Raw genomic sequence first — 20,023 nt, forward strand, 5'->3', positions numbered from 1 at the left:
AGATAACCATATGAACATAGTGAAATTTACAGCAGACATTTGTAAGCGTATTTCTTGCATCCCCCACTTCTGGAATATAAGTTCCATAGGGGCAGAAATGTTTCTGTCTTATTAACTGTTGTGTCCATAATACCTAGAAAATACCTGTCACACGTAGATGCTCAATAAAATTTTTTTTCAATAACTGAATGGATAGTCAACTTTGGAGAACAATAAGAAAAGGTAAGCTAGACCCAGACCTGGCCTCTGTTCACATACATACGCGCACACTCACACACTGGGGCTTGCGTGCTTCAGGTGCTGCCTCTCCGTAGCCTGCTCCTCTCTTGGTTTGTAGGATTCCCAGTCTTGGACTAGCGTGGGTTACCCATTTATGGGCAATTGAGTATTTGCTCTTTAGTTAAAAGGGAGAAAAATGAAACAATTGAAAATATATGTATTTAAATGATTTGATTCTTTATTTTGATTGTGTAAAATTGTTTTGGTCTTTCAGAACACGTTTTGTCTTGAGGGATTTGAAATAGTACATAAAAGAGCCATTTAAATGACATAGGGTGTTCAAAAACTGTATGAATTGAAGTTCTATTTTAACTAAATAAATTTGTCTGTCCTAGGGCTAAGCCATGAGGTTCAGGAAGATTTTTCTGGTAAGCTACCAAAAATCAAAAATTATGTATGTACGTACATATACACATACCTACAGAGAGAGAGATACGAAAAAATTGAAAAATTAGCATTTGTTTTATTTTTCATGTCTATATTTTCACGTTGCAAAACAAAGATGTGATTTTTTTTTTTTTTTAAACTTTTAAGTTCTGGGATACATGTGCAAGATGTGCACGTTTGTTACATAGGTAAATGTGTGTCATGGGGGTTTGTTGTACAGATACAAACAAATACATTAATTTTTAAATATACCCCTCCCTCTGGTTTTGGGTTTTTTCCTATTTTTTTCTTCCCCTTATTCCTTTTTTGTGTGTGAGACGGGGTCTCACTCTGTCACCCAGGTTGGACTGCAGCAGTGTGATCTTGGTTCACTGCAACCTCTGCCTCTCAGGCTGAAGTGATCCTCCCGTCTCAGCCTCCTGAGTAGTTGAGATCACAGTACACACACCACCACACCTGGCTAATTTTTGTAGAGACGGGGTTTCACATGTGGCCCCGACTGGCCCCCCTTATTTTTTTTCTCTCTTTAACCTTTCTTTTTTTTCTCATTAAAAAAAAAAATCTGTCTCCTTTTTATTCTTCATTCCTCGTATCTGCCCTACTCCTGACATGCAGCTTATAGAAATATACTATGTTAGACAAATTTTTCTTTCATCTATATATTTAAATGTTTAATGTTGAGAGAGCATACTAAATTATGAATGTTGCTGCATATAAACATGCAGCGTAGGTTTTACACAGCTATTTAATAATAGAAGACTCATCATAGAATGGTATATTCTTGTTTTCAAGTACTGTCATGGTACCTTACACTGGTCCAATGTTTCCTCTTTTCCATATATCATTATAGGCTCTGTAAATTGTATAAATCAGGCTCTTTAAAGACAAAGACCATGGTTTTATTTTGGTTAAGCTTCAAATCAGTGCTCATTGAATTGAATTCATTTGACTCATCTATCTTTAAAAGTTAAATTGTTACTGGGTGTTGTGTTCACTATAGGGGAGAGCAGAACATTGTTTCTGAAGAAAAATTAAATATGCTTTAAATCTTTAAAAGCATGTTCAATTCATAAAATTTACATCAGCATATGAAAGCATATATTTTATTATTTTACCCATATATTGTAAACATTTTAATTATTCAATAAATAAAAAGGTAATCTAAAATATTTTTATCAAAGATTCACATGCACTTTATCAGTTTACTGTATTGACTAGGAACTCATTCTCATGAGGCTCTTCTTGTGTTTAGTAGGCTCAGTATTAGTCTACTGAATTTAGTCATCAGAATCCTTCAGATTCTAAGGAATGTTAACGAAACAAATTAGAGGCTGACATGGGCGGATCTCGAGGTCAGGAGATCGAGACCATCCTGGCTAACACAGTGAAACCCCATCTCTACTAAAAATAAAATAAAAAAAAATTAGCCGGGCGTGGTGGTGGGCGCCTGTAGTCCCAGCTACTCAGGAGGCTGAGGCAGGAGAATGGCGTGAACCTGGGAGGCGGAGCTTGCAGTGAGCCAAGATCACGCCACTGCCCTCCAGCCTGGGTGACAGAGCAAGACTCCGTCTCAAAAAAAAAGAATTAAATTTGCTTTTGTGGGGGCATTTGATGCTAATTTGTACATCTCAACCTTTTTTTTTTTTTTTTTTTTGTTAGCTTTATGTCAATTAGTTGCCATGGCTATATTTGAGCTTGTATGAAAACCAGCAACACATAGTAGTTTGGCCCTTAATAAATTAGTTTGAAAGAACTTAATCTGAATCTATTAATAAAATAAAGCATATAAGGATAAACAATTATGATTGTGATTGAATATGTAAGCAAAATCTTATTTATCCCACTAATAATCAGTACCATTCATATTAGATCAGGACACTTGTACTATTTGAGAAATACTGGTTTTAAAATAAAATCTTGTATTTAGTATCGATGAACACAAATGGAATTTATCTTCTTTTCAGTGCGGGTTGTTGAGAGTGTGGGAAAAATAGAGATTGTTCTACAAAAAAAAGAGAATACTTCTTGGGACTTTCTTGGCCATCCCCTGAAGAATCATAATTCACTTATTCCAAGGAAAGATACAGGTATGCTGTGTTCTTTTGTTACGTTAATTTCACATTCATGAAATTGTTGTTAGTTGTACAGTTGTACCAGAGTTTGGAAGGCTGCTTTGAAATGAGCTGAAGGGTCCTTGTATCTACTGCTAGGAAGTTTGAAAGGGACAATGTGTGTTGTCCTGCTTTTTTTTCCCATAGAAGTTAAATTTCAGACTCTACTATCTAATGTTTAGGCATAGCAAAGTCATTACGTAATGATACCTGAATGAAGAAGCCCACTTGTGCTTAGACTGTTGATCAACCATTTTCTCTTTCAGGTCCCCTTTTGTGAAAGATACAAAAACAAGTTTAAGTTTATGCTTTGTATGTCTGCTTGATATTTTTCCTAATGAGGAAGACATGTTTACCACTTTTCTTCTTAATTAAACTGGTTTCTCAGTTTACTTCTTGTATTAGTCTCTTCTCACATGGCTATAAAGAAATGCCTGAGACTGGATAATTTATAAAGAAAAAAGGTTAATTGGCTCACAGTTCCACAGGCTGTATAGGAAGCATGGTCCTGGCATTTGCTTGGTTTCTGGGGAGGACTCAGGAAACTTACAATCATAGCAGAAGGTGAATGGAAAACAGGCACATCTTACATGGTTGGAGAAGGAGGAGGAGAGAGATGGGGGAGGTGCTACACACTTTTAAACAACCAGATCTTGTGTGAACTCTGTCACGAGAGCACCACCAAGAGGATGGTCCTAAACCATTCATGAAGGATCCGCCCCCATGCTCCAGTCAACTCCAACTAGGCCCTACCTCCAACACCGGGGATTACAATTCAACCTAAGATTTGGATGGGGACACAGATCCAAACCATATCTTTTCTAAAAGATGATACCATTCATTTCTTTTCATTTTTAAAAAGCTTTTTATCTAAGTTTAACATATATATAGAAAAGGGTGCATATTAGGAGTGCTCTACTTGATGATATTTTGCAAAATGAACATATCCTGTATTTTCTCTTTGGAAATTGGTAGTATTTGCTCCTTGTTCTAAGTGTTTTGGAATTTCACAATGATGTGCCAGAACATGGATGATTTTTCATCCTTCATGCTGGGTATACATTTTTTGTGCTAATCTTTTCAATATGGAAACTTAATGATCTTCAGTTCTTGGAAACTATTATTGGTTTTTCTTCTCCCCATGGTCTGTTTTACTTTCTACATATTGAACTTCCTTAACTGTTCTTCTAATTATCTTATCTTTTCTCTCTTATTTTCAGTTTTGTCCTTTTGTTCTACTTTCTGCAAGATGTCTTCAGCTGTGTCTTCCAGCTCTTCTATTGAGTTACTCATTTCTACTCATATTTTTAACTTCTATAACTCCTTTGATTTCTTTTCCTTTGTTTTAGCATCCTATTCTTATTAGCTTATCTTTTAAAGAATGACTGGTAATGTTTTCTTCTCACTGTATAACTTCTGTGTCCCTCAGGTTTGTTGTTTTTCGTTTGTTATGGTGTCTTTAATATTAAATGCTTTCTTTGAATGTTTCCTAATCTTTTACTATCTGCTCATATTTCAGGGTGGGACTGTAAAGCTAATTGGAAACTGTGCATGTGGGTGTGGCTTGTCAACGGTTATATTCACTATATGGCTGGAACATTTCTTTGGGAAAAGTCCAATGCCAAGAGTCTCTAGAGTGAACAATCTCCTACCTTGTACCCAGCATTTCAGAAGCCATGTGGGGAAGAAGGCTGGGCCTAGCTTCTGGTATATCTGTAAGCGTCACTTAATTTTTTCTTTCTTTTTTTTTTTTTTCTTAGAATGTTATATTAGTTTGCTAGGACTGCAGTAACAAACTACTACAGACTGAGTGTCTTTGGCAGAGTTGGTCTCTTCTGAGACTTCTTCCCTTAGCTTGTAGATGGCCTCCTTTTTTCCTGTTTCTTTAGATGGTCTTCCTTCTGTGTGTCTGTGTCCTAATGTCCTCTTTATAAAAATACCAGTCACAATGAATTAGAGCCAACTTAATTACCTTTTAAATGAAGACCCCATTTCCAAATGTCGTCACATTCTGAGGTGTTGGGGGTTATGACTTCAACATATGTATTTGGTGAGGGGACACAATTCAGTCTATAGCATAGACCCAATCCAAAGACCCCTTGTTTACCCTCTAGAGTGCAAACTTCTTATATTTTGCTCATGTGGGGAAGTGTCAGTCATGTGGCTGTGCTAAGTAGGGGAGGACTTCAAGGGGATGGGAAGACCTATCCAAGCTTCTTAAATGAACTTGTATTGAGAAAGTAATTTTAATTCTACTTTGACTCTGATGCCAGAGGTACTTGGTCCTGCCAGTTTCTGGGCCTTAAAGGAATTTTGTATTATAAGCATGTTGGTTCTTGGCTTTCTACACTTCTGGCTTAGCATTCATCTGTCTTGGGTCTGTTGAGTCATTTACCAGTCTTCTCTCTGCCTTGTCAGCTCCTAAAGTTTTGTTGCTTTTGTCTCTGATTTCCTTTCTTCCTGTCTGTGTGGGCTTATGCCTTAAAAATCAAACACACATACAAAAACCCTCTTTGTTGTTATTTTAGGGGATTCAGAAGGAACTAACTGCATGTATTCAGTTTATCTTCTTTAAATATGTAAAATTATCATATATAATTTATTGCATGAGATAGGAAAAAACAAACTTTTTCCTAGTCTTACCGCTCCACTCAGAACACTAAAATGTGAGATTTCTTCTCACCAACAACCAATTCTACAGCAAACTGTCTGTCCTACAATTTAACTCAAGTCTGATACATCCTGGAGTTTAGGGCAGACCCCACAGGTTAAGGGCTCAGTCCCACAAGACTACCCCCTACTTCACATGCCAGTTGCAAATTCCAGGTTGTGATCTATGCTTCTGACCAGCTACCTATAAATCAGTGTTATCACAGCCTCCTTCTTGGGTTCAAAAATTTGCTAGGATGGCTCACAAAACTCAGGGAAACATTTAAGTTTATCATTTTACTATAAAGGATATTACAAAGGATACAGATAAATAGCTGGATGGAAGGAATACATAGGGAAAATATGTGAAAAGGGGCACAGAGCTTCCATGACCTCAGTGATTGCATCACCCTCCAAACATTTTCATGTGTTCAGCTTTCCACAAGCTCTTCAAACCATGTCGTTTTGGGTTTTTATGGGGGCTTTATTATGTAGGTGTGATTGATTATGTCATTGACCATTAGTGAGCAGCTCAACTTTCAGCCTGTCCTGTCCTCAGAGGTCTAGGAAGGGGCCTGCTGGTTCCAATCCTTTAATCACATGGTTGGTTTCCCAGGCAGACAGGTCCCATCTTGAGGCTATCCAGGAGCCCACCAGGATTCTCCCCCTTAGAACAAAAGATGCTCCTATCACCCAGGAAATTTCAGGGATTTAGGAATTCTGTTTAAGACACTTGTAGTACTTAGGAGATTACAGAAAGTTTTAGGAGCTCAATGTCAGGAACCAGGGTTAAAGACCAAATATTAGAATAGAAGATTCTTTTAGTGTCTTTTTACAAGGATTTTAGGAGTTCTGTGTCAGGAACCAGGGACACAGACCAGTAAGTATTTCTTTTTAATTCACAATTACGAAAATATATTTGTAGATAATTTTCAGAAAAGTATGAGGCAGCCTTATTTTGAGTACACCTTGTGTGTAGGAGACTGTTTCAGGCACTGGAATGAAACAGAGTATGGGAAATTTAGTTTCCCAGGTGGAAGATAGAAAATAAGCAAACATGAAATTGAAGAATACTTTTATAAGGAAACAGGCCGACAAGGACAAGTTATACAGTACAAACTAAACATGTTTTGTGGTAGCCCCAAGTGAATAGACACAGATGAATTTGGTCTTGAATGACTGCCTCAAGGAAGTGAATTTGAAGCAGTATTTTCAAAGTGAGGTCCATGGCTTTCAGAAAAAAAAAACAAAACAAAAACTATATGGGACTTTCCAGGTGGAGCTACAGATCATTACTGGTTGCATATTGTGCCAAGCATTTTGCTGGGTGTAGAGAGAGAAAAATGTAAGTGGCATATATAGGAAAGTTCAAATGGGTTAATTTTACCAGAGCAAGAAGTCTGAATTTTTTGGTATTAGGTAAGGAGAGAGGACATAGAGAAATGATAGTGTGATATAGCAGATCAGAAAACAATAGAAAAGGGACAATGGAAATGAAAAGGTATTTTTAGAGTGAAGTCTCTTTACCTGAAATTATCTGACTTATCTAGTGACTGAAAAATCATAGCAAACTAGGTAAAAGCCAAGTCCAAGAAATAAATGATACTGAGAACCTGGGCTGACCTCCATTTGGAAATACTAGTTAGAACGACATCATTCAGATATTCTCTGTAATTTCTTGAGGCTTTCCATGAATTCTTTTATTTCTGCTGTAAATTTTTCCTTGAATCCTGAAACACCATAAAAAAAGAAAGGTTTAGCTTTCTTGGTTGAAATGGGAGCTATAATGTGTTTTTCAGTGAAGGTTTTCCACTTTGGAAAATGACTTGGAGTTTAGGAGATATTTTTGTTTATTTCACTGCATTAGCAAAGATAATTTCATCTTTCTCTTTTCTCCTCCTTAACTCATGACAAAAACTAGGTTATTTTATTCACTAGCAAAGCCGAATGCTTACATCAGCAAAGTATTATAATTAACTTGCTTTGAGTAGCCTTAAAGATTTACAGCCAATTATGTGGTTCCTAGATTTTCAATATGTATTGCTGTAATTATTGACTTTATGATAATAGTATGCTGGCTCCATCTTACTAGTTTCTTAGCTAAAAGAACTTGTTTGAAAACAAGTGTATAAGTTGAAAAACTTTTAATATAATGTTTTCACATGTCAAATCTAGAATATACTTACCTGAAGGATTCATATATCAGAAAGAACATCAATCAGAGAAGAGAAACTTTCATTTTTTACCTTCCATCCAAATGTAATAGGTCAATATTTTAAATTGTATGAATTGAACCAATATGATTTATAAGTGTGATGCTTCCAATTAATTTTTTTCTTCCCGGAAATGAAGATTATGAGTGAGTAGCTCTGGGGGATGTGTGGGAGAAAGAGCAGGGGAGAGAAAGCTATAGAGAAAGAGATGGCTGAGGAACTTCTCTATTAGGGTTCAGAAATCAATAGATAATTGAATTGCTATTTCTATACCCAAGGTAACATTAGCATTTTATCTTAATTGATACTGTCTTTAATATGGAGTCTTGGATCACCAAACAAAGGTAATTTTAAAGATATGCCAACAAATAACCCAGTCAATTAGTCTTAGGAAACAAGATTTAAAAAAAAATTGTCTCACAATTTTGATATGTGAACAGCCACTTACAGGCACATGTTGGAGATGTTGTGGGTTGGGTTCCAGACCACCACAATAGAGTATCACAATAAAGCAAGTCACACAATTTTTTTGGTTTCCCAGTGCATGTAAAAGTTATATTTACATTATACTTTAGTCTGTTAAGTATGCAATAGCATTATGTCTTAAAAACAACTTATACATTTTAATTTAAAAAACAATATATTACTAAAAAATGCTAACAATCATCTGAGTCTTCAGTGAATCATAATCTTTTTGCTGGTGGAGAGTCTTGCCTCGATGCTGATGATTGGTGACTGATTAGGGTGGTGGTTGCTAAAGCTTGGGGTAGCTGTGGCAATTTCTTAAGAAAAAATGAAGTTTGCCCACATCGATTGACCCTTTCTTTCACAAAAGATTTTTCTGATAGCATTTTATTCACAGTAGAACTGCTTTCAAAATTGGAGTCAGTCCTCTCAAACTCTGTTGCTGTTTTATCAATTAAGTTTATGTATCATTCTAAATTCTCTGTTGTCATTTCAGCAACATTTCACAGCATCTTTGCCAGGAGTAGATTCCATCTCAAGAACCTACATTTTTTGCTCATCCCTAAGAAACAACTGCTCATCTGTTCCAAGTTTTATCATGAGATTGCAGCAATTCAGTCAAATCTTCAGGCTCCACTTCTAATTCTAGTTCTCTTGCTGTATTTCCACCACATCTGCAGTTACTTCCTCCACTGAAGTCTTGAACCCTTCAAAGCCATCTGTGAGAACTGGAATCACCTTCCAAATTCCTATTAATGTTGCTATTTTGACTGCCTCCCATAAATCTCAAATGTTCTTAATGGCATCTAGAATGGTGAAACTTCTATATTTGAAGCCCGCTGTTGAGACTTACTATGTGGAAAAAAAAAAAAAAAAGATTCCTTTCAAATTGTTATCATTCATTGACAGTCACCCAAAAACTCTGGTGGAGATATCTGTCATGAAGATGGCTTCTTTCCTTAAACCTCTTAAACCAACTTCTAGCTTCCAACTTTTCTTCTGTAGCTTCCTCACCTCTCTCAGCCCTCCTAGAATTGAGAAGAGGTAGGACCTTGCTCTGGATCAGGTTTTTGGCTTGAGAGAGTATTCTGGCTGGTTTCATCTATCCAGACCACTCAGACTTTCTGCATATCAGCAATAAGTCTATTTCGCTTTCTTATCAGATCATTCATATGCTCACTGAAGTAGGACTTTTAATTTCCTTCAAGAGCTTTTCCATTGCATCCACAACTTGGCTATAGTGATTGGCTACTAATAATTACTAATCATGTTCTCAAACTTTTAAAACAAGGCCTACTGAGTTGGGACAAGAAACGCTAATAGCGTCTTACTCCATCCCACATCTTTTCCAGCTGCCCTGAGATGTTGGACAAGCTTTTTAACTTCTATAAGCTTCTGTTTCCAGCAGGGAAAATAAGAGTAACTAAGTGCTTCAAAAGTGCAAGAAGGAGAAGCCAGTTGAAGGCAGTGTGGACTCCTAGTGCGGTCTTCTCTTTCTCTTCTATCTCCCATTGAAGACTTTACCTGTGTTTTCTGTTTTGGCCTTGTGAAATTCTATTTTTTAAAAGGGAAAATACAGTTTCTTTTTAACATTAAGAAAAAAGTATGCCCCAATAGTCTTATTATCCTCAGTATTTCACCCTTACCCTGAGTATTTCAATATTAATTGTATGTATTTAATTCAAATAAGTTAGGTATTTGGGGCAGTAATGTTTCTGTCTTATGTTTTTGTTTTACTGTCTTTATTTTCAGTTTCTCATTTTTTAGCATAATTACCTGTGCTTAGAAAGCCAAAAAGTGGACAGTTAGATAATGGCATTGTGCAGGCTGAAGTAGTCAGTGCCATCTGCTTTATACTTCTTTTTTGTTTATATATATATATATATTTTTTTATTATACTTTAAGTTCTAGGGTACATGTGTACAATGTGCAGGTTTGTTACATATGTATACTTGTGCCATGTTGGTGTGCTGCACCCATTAACTTGTCATTTACATTAGGTATATCTCCTAATGCTATCCCTCCCCCCTCCCCTCACCCCACAACAGGCCCTAGTGTGTGATGTTCCCCTTCCTGTGTCCAGGTGTTCTCATTGTTCAGTTCCCACCTATGAGTGAGAACATGCGGTGTTTAGTTTTTTGTCCTTGTGATAGTTTGCTGAGAATGATGGTATACTTCTTTTTTCTTATCTTATATACTGCAGTTCCCATCTGTCTGTGCTTTCTCCTTGATGCAATTGAAAGATGAAAACTTTCTTAAATCTTTCTTAAAATCCTTGGAACCTATAGTTAGGCTGTTCTTTTGAAATTATAGTCAGGCTTCTATGGGTAGAACATTGAAATTATCTCAGTAGTGTTAAATAACAAGAATGCTGTGTCAACTCTCTAACAAGGAAAGTCAGTAAATCACTGTAACCCAGGATTTCCTTGTGTTTTAAATATCACTGGAGAGTTGCATAGTTACTATAGCAAACTTTTCTAGCAAATGCTAGAGTAGAAATTGTCAATCCAGAAGGTGAGCATTTTCATACAGCTGTAAAGTTATCAAGATGATATGCACTAGATTTTATTAGAAGAAAACAACACTGTGGTCCTTAGACCTGCGCAAGAGGGGCACCTGCCCTGGGTTCCACACTTGGAGAGCCCCACGTGACTGTCTCCAGCCACACCCCTCCCACAAGGTGAGGAGTATTGCAAGGCCACGAAGTATCCACCTGGAGCTCATCCTCTTTCTTTCAACTTCACCCTCTATGTATCTAGAACCATGATTCCCTGCCCAAATGACCCCAAATCTACTTCTATCCAAGGAGTGGCCAGGGCTGTTTATGTGAAAAGCTAGTGCATGAGCTTGAGCCTTTGCGTTAATGTATCCACACCCATTTAAGACCCGACTCATTGTCAGACAGAGCCAAGGATGAGAAGACAAGGGGGACAGGCAGTAAGAGTGCAGGTCTCATTCCTCTGCCATCTCACTGATACACTGAGGAGTTTAAGAATCCCGAATTTGAACCTAGCCTTCTAGGACCTTGTAAAGGTATATATTCCAAGATATAGCATAGAACATACTTTGACAGTTATTTGCCTGATTTATAACGTTAAATATTTATACATATATAGTATGTGGGTCTCTAGTTGTATTCTTACTGTAGGTTCCAGAAAGGGTCTGGAGAAAGAAATAAAGAGATTATTTGCACCTTCATTTCTCCTTGTGCATGGGCCTATGTCCTTTGACCCTTTGGTTAGTCCAGTGCTTGTTAGGCCTTCCGGGATAACTTTAGGGTGGGCTCTTAGCTGTAATCTGGTCCAAGCCTGTGCCCTGGCACTAGAGTGAGGTGACCTCTAGTGATACTCCAAGGTCTTTGCATAAAGCGATATAGTCTAAGCTTATATACTTACTGCTACCATGATAGGTGGAAAATTGAGTGACTGATCTGTTGGGAGCAAAAGGGAGAAGGGAAGTTGGATTCATTTGTGACTAAAATGATTTCTTAGGATTATAGGTGAATTTCAGTTTTCTACTAAGCATTGATTATTAGCTGTTGGCCCTTCACTTTCTAAGATCTGGAGAAAATATTTCTGCACCTACTTGAATATTTTTAGCTTAAAAAAAAGAGAATAGAGTAAGAAATATATTATCTAGGTTTATTCATTTACATCTCTGTAAATACTATTTTATGAGAGAGGAAATAAAAAGTTAATATCTTCACGTTATTCTGATATGCTGTTTATGTTCAAAGATAATTTACAAGTGAAAATCTTAATTCTTTCAGAACTTCTATAATAAATTCTTCTAATCCAAATGGTATTATTTGCTCTGTATACAAACAATATTTTCTGAGCTTGGGATATTTCAAATTTCTCTAGTATTTATAAAAATATTTGATTCCTTTTATCTATTTGTATGTTAGTACCATAATCCTATTCCTACCATCTTCAGCTTTTCACTTGAATTAATTTTCAGATACCAAAACCTACACCTTTAAGCATAAATGTTTTTGTTTTAATCATTTTTGACAGTTAAAATGTTCTCTAATCATGTATATAAAATACATACACACAAACATAGAGACACAAGAATGTCTATCTTTCTTGCCTTTGTCAAAGAGATATTCTAAAATTGCTTAATAGTGCTACTGTTTTTAAGCCTTAAAGGCTTGAGTTTCAGGACTTTTCCATGGTGTAAGAAAAGATTTTAGAATGTACCGTGGCTCATGCCTATAATCTCAACACTTTGGGAAGCCAAGATGGATGGATTGCTTGAGTCCAGGAGTTCGACATCAGCCTGGGCAACATAGTGAAACCCCATCTCTTTAAAAAAAAATTAAAAAAAAAAAAGACTTTAGAATGTAAGTTTCTTCATTATCAAATAAAATTAGGTTATTTTTTATAACTTAATGGTTTAACATGCTATAATAACAGATATGAGGAAATAACACTCATTAAGTTCATTTTTCAAGTTATAGAAGTATTTACAGGTCTTGGTCAACACATATCTCAGGAAATAAAATGGAAAAATTAACCTTAAAATATTGATTAATTTTTAAAATGTATAGGCATTTTAGTGAAATTGAAGCTTTCTAGAAAACAGAAGCTGAGTATATGCTTTCTCTTAGTGGTTTAGTATTACTTCTTATTACTTTATGTATCAATAAGAGAAAATGAATCACTTTTTAGGTTTGTACTACAGAAAGTGCCAGTTAATTTCCAAGGAAGATGTTACTCATGATACGAGGCTTTTCTGTTTGATGCTGCCACCAAGCACTCATCTTCAAGTGCCCATTGGGCAACATGTTTACCTCAAGCTACCTATTACAGGTAAGGTGAATAGAGGCTTTGGGACACAATTTATTCTTTTATAAGCAGTTCAAAATCAGTACTATTCTCTCTAGAAAACAACCATTTAAGTTATTAATAAATGTTTCCAGGCAGCTAGATTTAGTGATAGTCAGAATGTAGGTTTGTGACTGCAACGTGTCCTACATGTTGGAACTATAGCTGTACCACATTATCATATGGAACAGAGATATTGCCAGTAGTTTAGACAGATGATTCCACCAGCATTGTAATTTATTACTAACAAAACCCTAAAGGAAAGAGATGAGAGACTGCACAAATAGTCCTCCATGAAGACAACTACTAGAAGCTCATACTGGTGTCTCTTAGCAGCTACTTAGGGTTGTATCATTTATGAAGTTGAATCTATAAAATTTAAAATAAGTGAATGATTGGAAATGATTTTATTATATGTGCTACCAGTATAAGAAGCTCTATAAATGTATAAATATGAATTCTTTTTTCTTTCATTTTCATCCTAAATTTACCTCACTTGTTTTGAATACCCTTCTTATTGACATCCAACATTTTCTTGGCCTTTTGAAGCTACAAATGGTAAAATTCTCCTGTCAGCTGTAGTGTTTCTGGCAGTCGTCTAAAATGTTACCACCTAGGTCTCAGAAGATATGATATATTATGATGAGGCACTGTTAAGGTTTTCGGTTTTCCATCACTAATGGCTGGTTTTCTCTTTTTCATCACTAATGCCTGGTTACCTAATTCAAGAGCTGGTATCTTCTCCAGTTATTGCCAATGCATTTTAATTTATATATGTATTTTGTATACATTGAGGAGCCATGCGTAAAATTTTTGGTCTTTCAAACATGCAATGATTCTTCTCTTTGGAATTTGGCTACCTAAAATAAAATGAGTTCTTATTTATTTTACTCTTTAAGAAAATAATATATTCTTAGAAGTAGCTGGATTAACATTCTTTTTATTCAGTTACCAAAGTAATATGTAATATGTTAAAATATTAAAACAATTTAAAGTACATAAAGTAAAAAGTGAAATTTCTTCCTTTTTCTCCCCCAAATGATCCCATTGGTCATCAGTAACATTTTTAAAAATTTGGTGTATAATTAAAATTATTAGGTAAATAGTTTTTTTTTACATCTCCATGGTAACTTTTGATGCCGTTTTTGTTGTAGCCCATTACAAAGTTTATTTGCTGATGGAATAGATGGTTGTCTAAAATTATTACCATATATTTCTATTAAATTAGACTATACATCATAAAAACAGATTGTTTATATTATGGGTACAGTATTGATTTGTGAAAATTGTTTCAGCACACATAGGCTTGGGGTATATATACTATATACATATAGAAAAATAATTAGAATTATATGCCCATTAGGTATATAGTTTTAAATATATACTGATAGTGTCAAAATTTGGATGTTTCATTTTCATTGAGATTTTTGGATTTTTAGAATTTAATTATTTTGCTGTGATTTTTTTTTCTAGGTACAGAAATAGTAAAGCCATATACACCTGTATCTGGTTCCTTACTCTCAGAGTTCAAGGAACCAGTTCTTCCCAACAATAAATACATCTACTTTTTGATAAAAATCTATCCCACTGGACTCTTCACACCAGAGCTTGATCGTCTTCAGATTGGTTAGTATTTTTACATCTTTTTAACCTCATTTGTGCTCTAGATTGGATCACATTGTCCTCTAGTTATCTCCATGTAGGAGTCTATCAGATATCTTTAACTCAACTTGTCTACAACCAAAGTTATCTTCTCCTTGTCCTACACAGCGTGGCCATGCTCCATATTCCTTATTTTTATTATTTGCAGCATCACTGTTCATCCTTGATCCAATCTGGAAACTCGAGTCGGCCTTGATTCTTCCCACTTTCTCTTTCCCAGTCCAGTCAGCCGCTAAGTTCTGTTGAGTCTACATCTCAGTGACTTTTTCAGCTACCTCTTCTGCCACTGTCTTATAGTAAGCCTTCATCATATCTTCATTGGCTTCTGTTTCCTCACAATTGACCCTACTGCTTCGCAGCTTTGAAACCTCTGATGGGTCCCCATTATCTGTACTGCATGACCTACAAAGACTTTGATAATCTCTCCAGCTTCATATCTTGCTATACAAAAATACTTGTGCTACTCAGAGTTCCACAGATTTGTCATCCTCATTCACAGGTACATGCAGTTGCCACACCCAAGATGCCCATCAACCTTTTCTTTACCTGTCAAGTACTTTTTTAAAAAGACCCAAACATGGGCTGGGTGTGGTGGCTCACGCCTGTAATCCCAGCACTTTGGGAGGCTGAGGTGGGCAGGTCACTTGAGGTCGGAAGTTCGAGACCAGCCTGGCCAACATGGGGAAACTCTGTTTCTACTAAAAATACAAAAATTAGCCGGGTATGATGGCGGGCGCCTGTAATCCCAGCTACTTGGGAGGCTGAGGCAGGAGAATCGCTTAAACCCGGGAGGCGGAGGTTGCAGTGAGCCGAGATCGTGCCACTGTACTCTAGCCTGGGCAACAGACCGAGACTCTGTCTCAAAAAAATAATAATAATAAATAAAAATAAATAAAAAGACCCAAACAGAATATCACTTTATGGAGCCCTCCTCTTCCCCTGAAACCCTCAATAACTAACATTTGTTCATAGCTCTTTTATAAGAATAAATATATGTCTTCATTACAAGACTTTGAGTTTAAGAGCAGAAATTGTCTTACTTATCTTTGTATTTCCACCACCTGGCATGGCAGTTGGTACATAATAGGCTGTCAGTAAATGTGCTTTGTTTGTTTGTTTGTTTGTTTTGTTTTTGAGATGGTCTGCTGCCCAGGCTGGAGTGCAGTGGCTTGATCTCAGCTCACTGCAACCTCTGCCTCCTGGGTTCAAGTGATTCTTCTGCCTCAGCCTCCCAAGTAGCTGGGATTACAGGCACACACCACCATGCTGGCTAATATTTGTATTTTTAATAGGGATGAGGTTTCACTATGTTGGCCAAGCTGGTCTCGAGCTCCTAACCTTAGATGATTGGCCCGCCTTGGCCTCCCAAAGTGTTGGGATCACAGGTGTGAGCCACTGTGCCCAGCCAGTAAAGGTACTTTGAAGGAATGAATAAAGAACTATAATGAGATCTATTAAGATTTAAAAACTTCTCTTGCTTCTGCTCCCTTTTGGTGTCAACTCCTTTTTCTATATTTTCTTTTCACTTTTTACCTAATAGCAAGTGTTCCTCTTTCCAAGGCAGCATTAGCAATACATTGGGATACCAGTGAAGTGGATTACTAAAATTTGGAAATAAACAAAATTACATTACTTTCTGAAATGTAGTAGATATGATTCTGCTAATTATGTCTACTTCACATAATAGATATGATTAGTCATCCTTGGTTACGTAAACCAAAATATTGTATATGAATTTGAACCTGAAGTATTTTGGAGTACCTACAAATCTAGTGAAGGTGATTATCACCTTGTGAAAGAAGGACTGACGCATGATTGTAATACAGTAAGTGGAAACTTAAGGAATGGTATTATAGCCTATTTACGGAGATTTTTGCGAACATAGCAGGGTGGAGAGTTGTCCTAGAGCATGGAAAGGGAAAGCTCAAAGAACAAGATGAAGTATTATTTCAACTTCATTTAGGGAGGCTTGACATGGCACAAATATTTGTGTCACTTAGAGAGTTGTACACTAAATGAATGAACCCATACAATTATTCATCTCTTTGTTTCAATCCCGTGTTCACTAAGCAACATGATTTTACATGATTAATTTGGCTTTCCATGTGTTCTGATACTGGAAACAAGATATCCTCAATGGGACATGTAATGTTCAGGTCACTAGATACATGTAACCCCAGCTGTAAGTCAGTTGCCATTCTGGCATGTGTGCTTTAATCTCTTCTGAATTTGATTAGCATCAGTTATCCTATGTGAGTCTAATCAATTTTGTTAACATTGGAAAGACTGGGCTGTGGGTAAAAGTTACCAAGTTAATACTCTCCTCTGAGGCTTCTTTAGTAAACAACTATCTGGCTTTCCTAAAGACACTCTAATCTTACGGTCTTTTTCAAACTATAATGAGGAGCTTCTATTATTATTATTATTATTTTTTTGAGATGGAGTTTTGCTCTTGTTGCCCAGGCTAGAGTGCAGTGGCATCGCGATCTCGGCTCACTGCAACCTCCGCCTCTCGGGTTCAAGCGATTCTCCTGCCTCAGCCTCCCAAGTAGATGGGATTACAGGCATGTGCCACCATGCCTGGCTAATTTTTTGTATTTTTAGTAGAGACGGGGTTTCTCCATGTTCGTCAGGCTGGTCTTGAACTCCCGACCTCAGGTGATCCACCTGCCTTGGCCTCCCGAAGTGCTGGGATTACAGGTGTGAGCCACCACGCCCAGCCCTATTTTCAAATACTTATTTCATCAACTACTGCAAGATTCTTACTATCCTGCAATGGAAAACAGGAAAAATTATGAGCATCCAAGCATTTTAAAATAGAGTATTTTAAATCATTTAAAAATTATAGCAGCTTTATTTTTCCTTTTTAAGATTACATTTCAAGTTTCTGAATCTAGTCCTAAAGGTAATTTTCTCATATGAATGGTACATGGTGATTATATCAACTGGGCTGTAGAAAATGGGCACTGATTTCTCAATTGTGTTGATTCTAGATTGGTAAGTGGCATGCTCCAAGTATAGTTGACTGCATTTCTGATCTTGCTTTGTTTTTATGGGAATTAAACTCAGAATAGCCCTTCTTAATAGGTCTTTTCAAAAATTTGGTAGAAGAGAAGTTGGTGTGTTAATCGACATAAGATTTTAGAATGCATTTCTATTTCAATTTTCTCTCCTACTAATCCTGTTACTGTGGTTAATAATCAATGTGTAAATAGTGAATATCTGTTCTTTACTCTGTACCAGGTAAGACAGATATATATGGACTCTGCTTTTGAAGTACTTAGAATTTAGTTTAGCAATCAATCCTTTATTGATCATTTGTGGATAAGTACTTTGCAGTAGTTTGTAAATTTCAGACTTCAGATGGTTTGGCAAAGTAGTGGTGGGAAATTATATCATAAAACCTCATTATTAATTTGACTGTAATGATATAATTCAGACATACTTAGGGGCCTAATGAGTATCCTTAAGACTACTTACATATCTTAAAGACTGATAAATAGTCTGCAAGTTAAGTATTTATACTGTTACTCCTCAGTGTTTTAAATTCAGCTAGTTTTGGCTTCTTAGTTTCCCCGCTGGGTTTTTTGTTTTGTTTTTTGTTTTTGTTTTTTCTGATTTAGCTTATGTTTCATTGTTTAGGAGATTTTGTTTCTGTAAGCAGTCCTGAGGGCAATTTTAAAATATCCAAGTTCCAAGAATTAGAAGATCTCTTTTTGTTGGCAGCTGGAACAGGCTTCACACCAATGGTTAAAATACTGAATTATGCTTTGACTGATATACCCAGTCTCAGGTATGTAATTTTGTCTCTAATTATGATCCTTTTTGAGGCTGTTATATTAGTATAAGGTATTCTAAATTGATTACTCACTGGACCTTAATAGACATGTTACCATTTCCTCATTCATCATTTCTTACTTTGCCTCCTCTAATCCTAGCTATTTTATTAACTAGGTTCTTTTATCTCATTTCAGTTTTTGATGATTTTTAGTTACCTACTGGGCACTAAAACATTCACACTGGTTCACTTTAGACTTTCCATTTGTGCATATTTTAAATGTAATTAATTAGTTATTTCTGAGTTTTTTTTTTTTCTCTTAAGGAAAGTGAAGCTGATGTTCTTCAATAAAACAGAAGATGATATAATTTGGAGAAGCCAATTGGAGAAATTAGCATTTAAAGATAAAAGGTACTAAACTGATATTAGCTCTGCGTTTAGTTATTTATACCTGTGTAGTAAGTCTATGCCTTATCTTCTCTGGTTGAAGCTTTGATTGTCCAGGAAGCTCCTTCAAAGAAAAAAAATAAACCAATAATTCTCTAACTAGAAATCATGTTAAATGTTCCCCTTCCCTCAAAGAAACACTGTCTGGCAAGATCTAGGCAACCTTATATATGTGTCACTAAGATGCATATTGGGCTTTATGATCGTGTTATGTGATTTATACTGAGTTGGGTTTCACTGAAAATGTTCCAATGTAGCCAGTTTGGTAATGCAAGATTTTTCCTGTTATACTGGGGCTGATAAAATAAGAATTTGGTGAGAATGAATTAAGCAAAATTAAACATGATATGGGATTTCTAAAGCCTTTAATATGTTAATATCCTTTGTGACTTTCCAAGAGAGGAATTTTTTATGCATTGCTTAGCAAAATTCCTTTTATGTTTGTTTGTTTGCATTAACACTTCTTCGCTCTATCACTAGTGATCCTTGGTACACACTTTGGGAAGTGCTGGTACAGATAATAGAAAAAAGTTCTAGTCAAGCTGAACTCAGTAGTGGAATGGGACAGAAAGGATAACAAAAGTGAAAACTTATTTTATTGATTAAAGAGTTCAGCCCAGTAAACTAAAATAAGAAGATAATTTAACTGAATATATGCTCCATTTCCCCTAAAAGATTTGAAAGCAGTAGGAAGTTCAGAACAGTCTTTTCACAAAAAGTGAATTCAATAAGCTATCATACTTTCTAAAGCATTTCTATAATCATTAAAAGCTATTTCTAAGAATTTTAGGGCTTTATAAATTACACAAAAGATCTGAAGTAAATATGTATGTATATGAAAGGATGGTATACATAAAATTCTAGGCCTTTTAAAAGAGTAAAGCCCTTAGAACTTTGTTAGCTGTCCAGGGGCTCGAGGTTCTTCTGAATATTTTCTGAATGTCCATAATAAGAAAATGCTGTGGTCTTTTCCCATTTTTCCCTCCCTGCTATCTCCCATCATCCTCCACTTTGTCTTTTAATAAATGACTTTCAAAATTAAGGATGACACCTGAATTTATTTATCCTTGAAGTATTTACTATTCTTTACATACTAAAAACATAAACCTAAGAACATTTATTATAAGTAGTTGTGTGGCATTTTAGAGAATTATTTAAAGAAGTTCAAGTTCTTAGTTTTTCAAGTATTTTTTAACACATTTT

General features: G+C 35.9%; 1 protein-coding gene across 34 annotated transcripts in view; it reads left to right on the forward strand.

Moving 5' to 3' along the window:
- The window catches only part of LOC100977566 (cytochrome b5 reductase 4), a 173,723-nt gene that overhangs the window by 68,364 nt on the left and 85,336 nt on the right, over positions 1 to 20,023 (forward strand). For all 34 annotated transcript variants that reach the window (XR_008625693.2, XR_008625689.2, XR_008625692.2 and 31 more), the window contains exons 9-14: positions 615 to 647; positions 2,631 to 2,753; positions 12,778 to 12,918; positions 14,407 to 14,559; positions 18,238 to 18,388; positions 18,698 to 18,784. Coding sequence is in view for 3 of the 34 variants with exons in the window: in XM_055113928.2 (XP_054969903.2) it covers positions 615 to 647; positions 2,631 to 2,753; positions 12,778 to 12,918; positions 14,407 to 14,559; positions 18,238 to 18,388; positions 18,698 to 18,784 (688 nt within the window). In the remaining 31 variants the exon portion in view is untranslated. The remainder of the gene's footprint in view (positions 1 to 614; positions 648 to 2,630; positions 2,754 to 12,777; positions 12,919 to 14,406; positions 14,560 to 18,237; positions 18,389 to 18,697; positions 18,785 to 20,023) is intronic.

This window comes from Pan paniscus, chromosome 5, assembly GCF_029289425.2.
Source record: "Pan paniscus chromosome 5, NHGRI_mPanPan1-v2.0_pri, whole genome shotgun sequence".
NCBI lineage: Eukaryota > Metazoa > Chordata > Mammalia > Primates > Hominidae > Pan > Pan paniscus.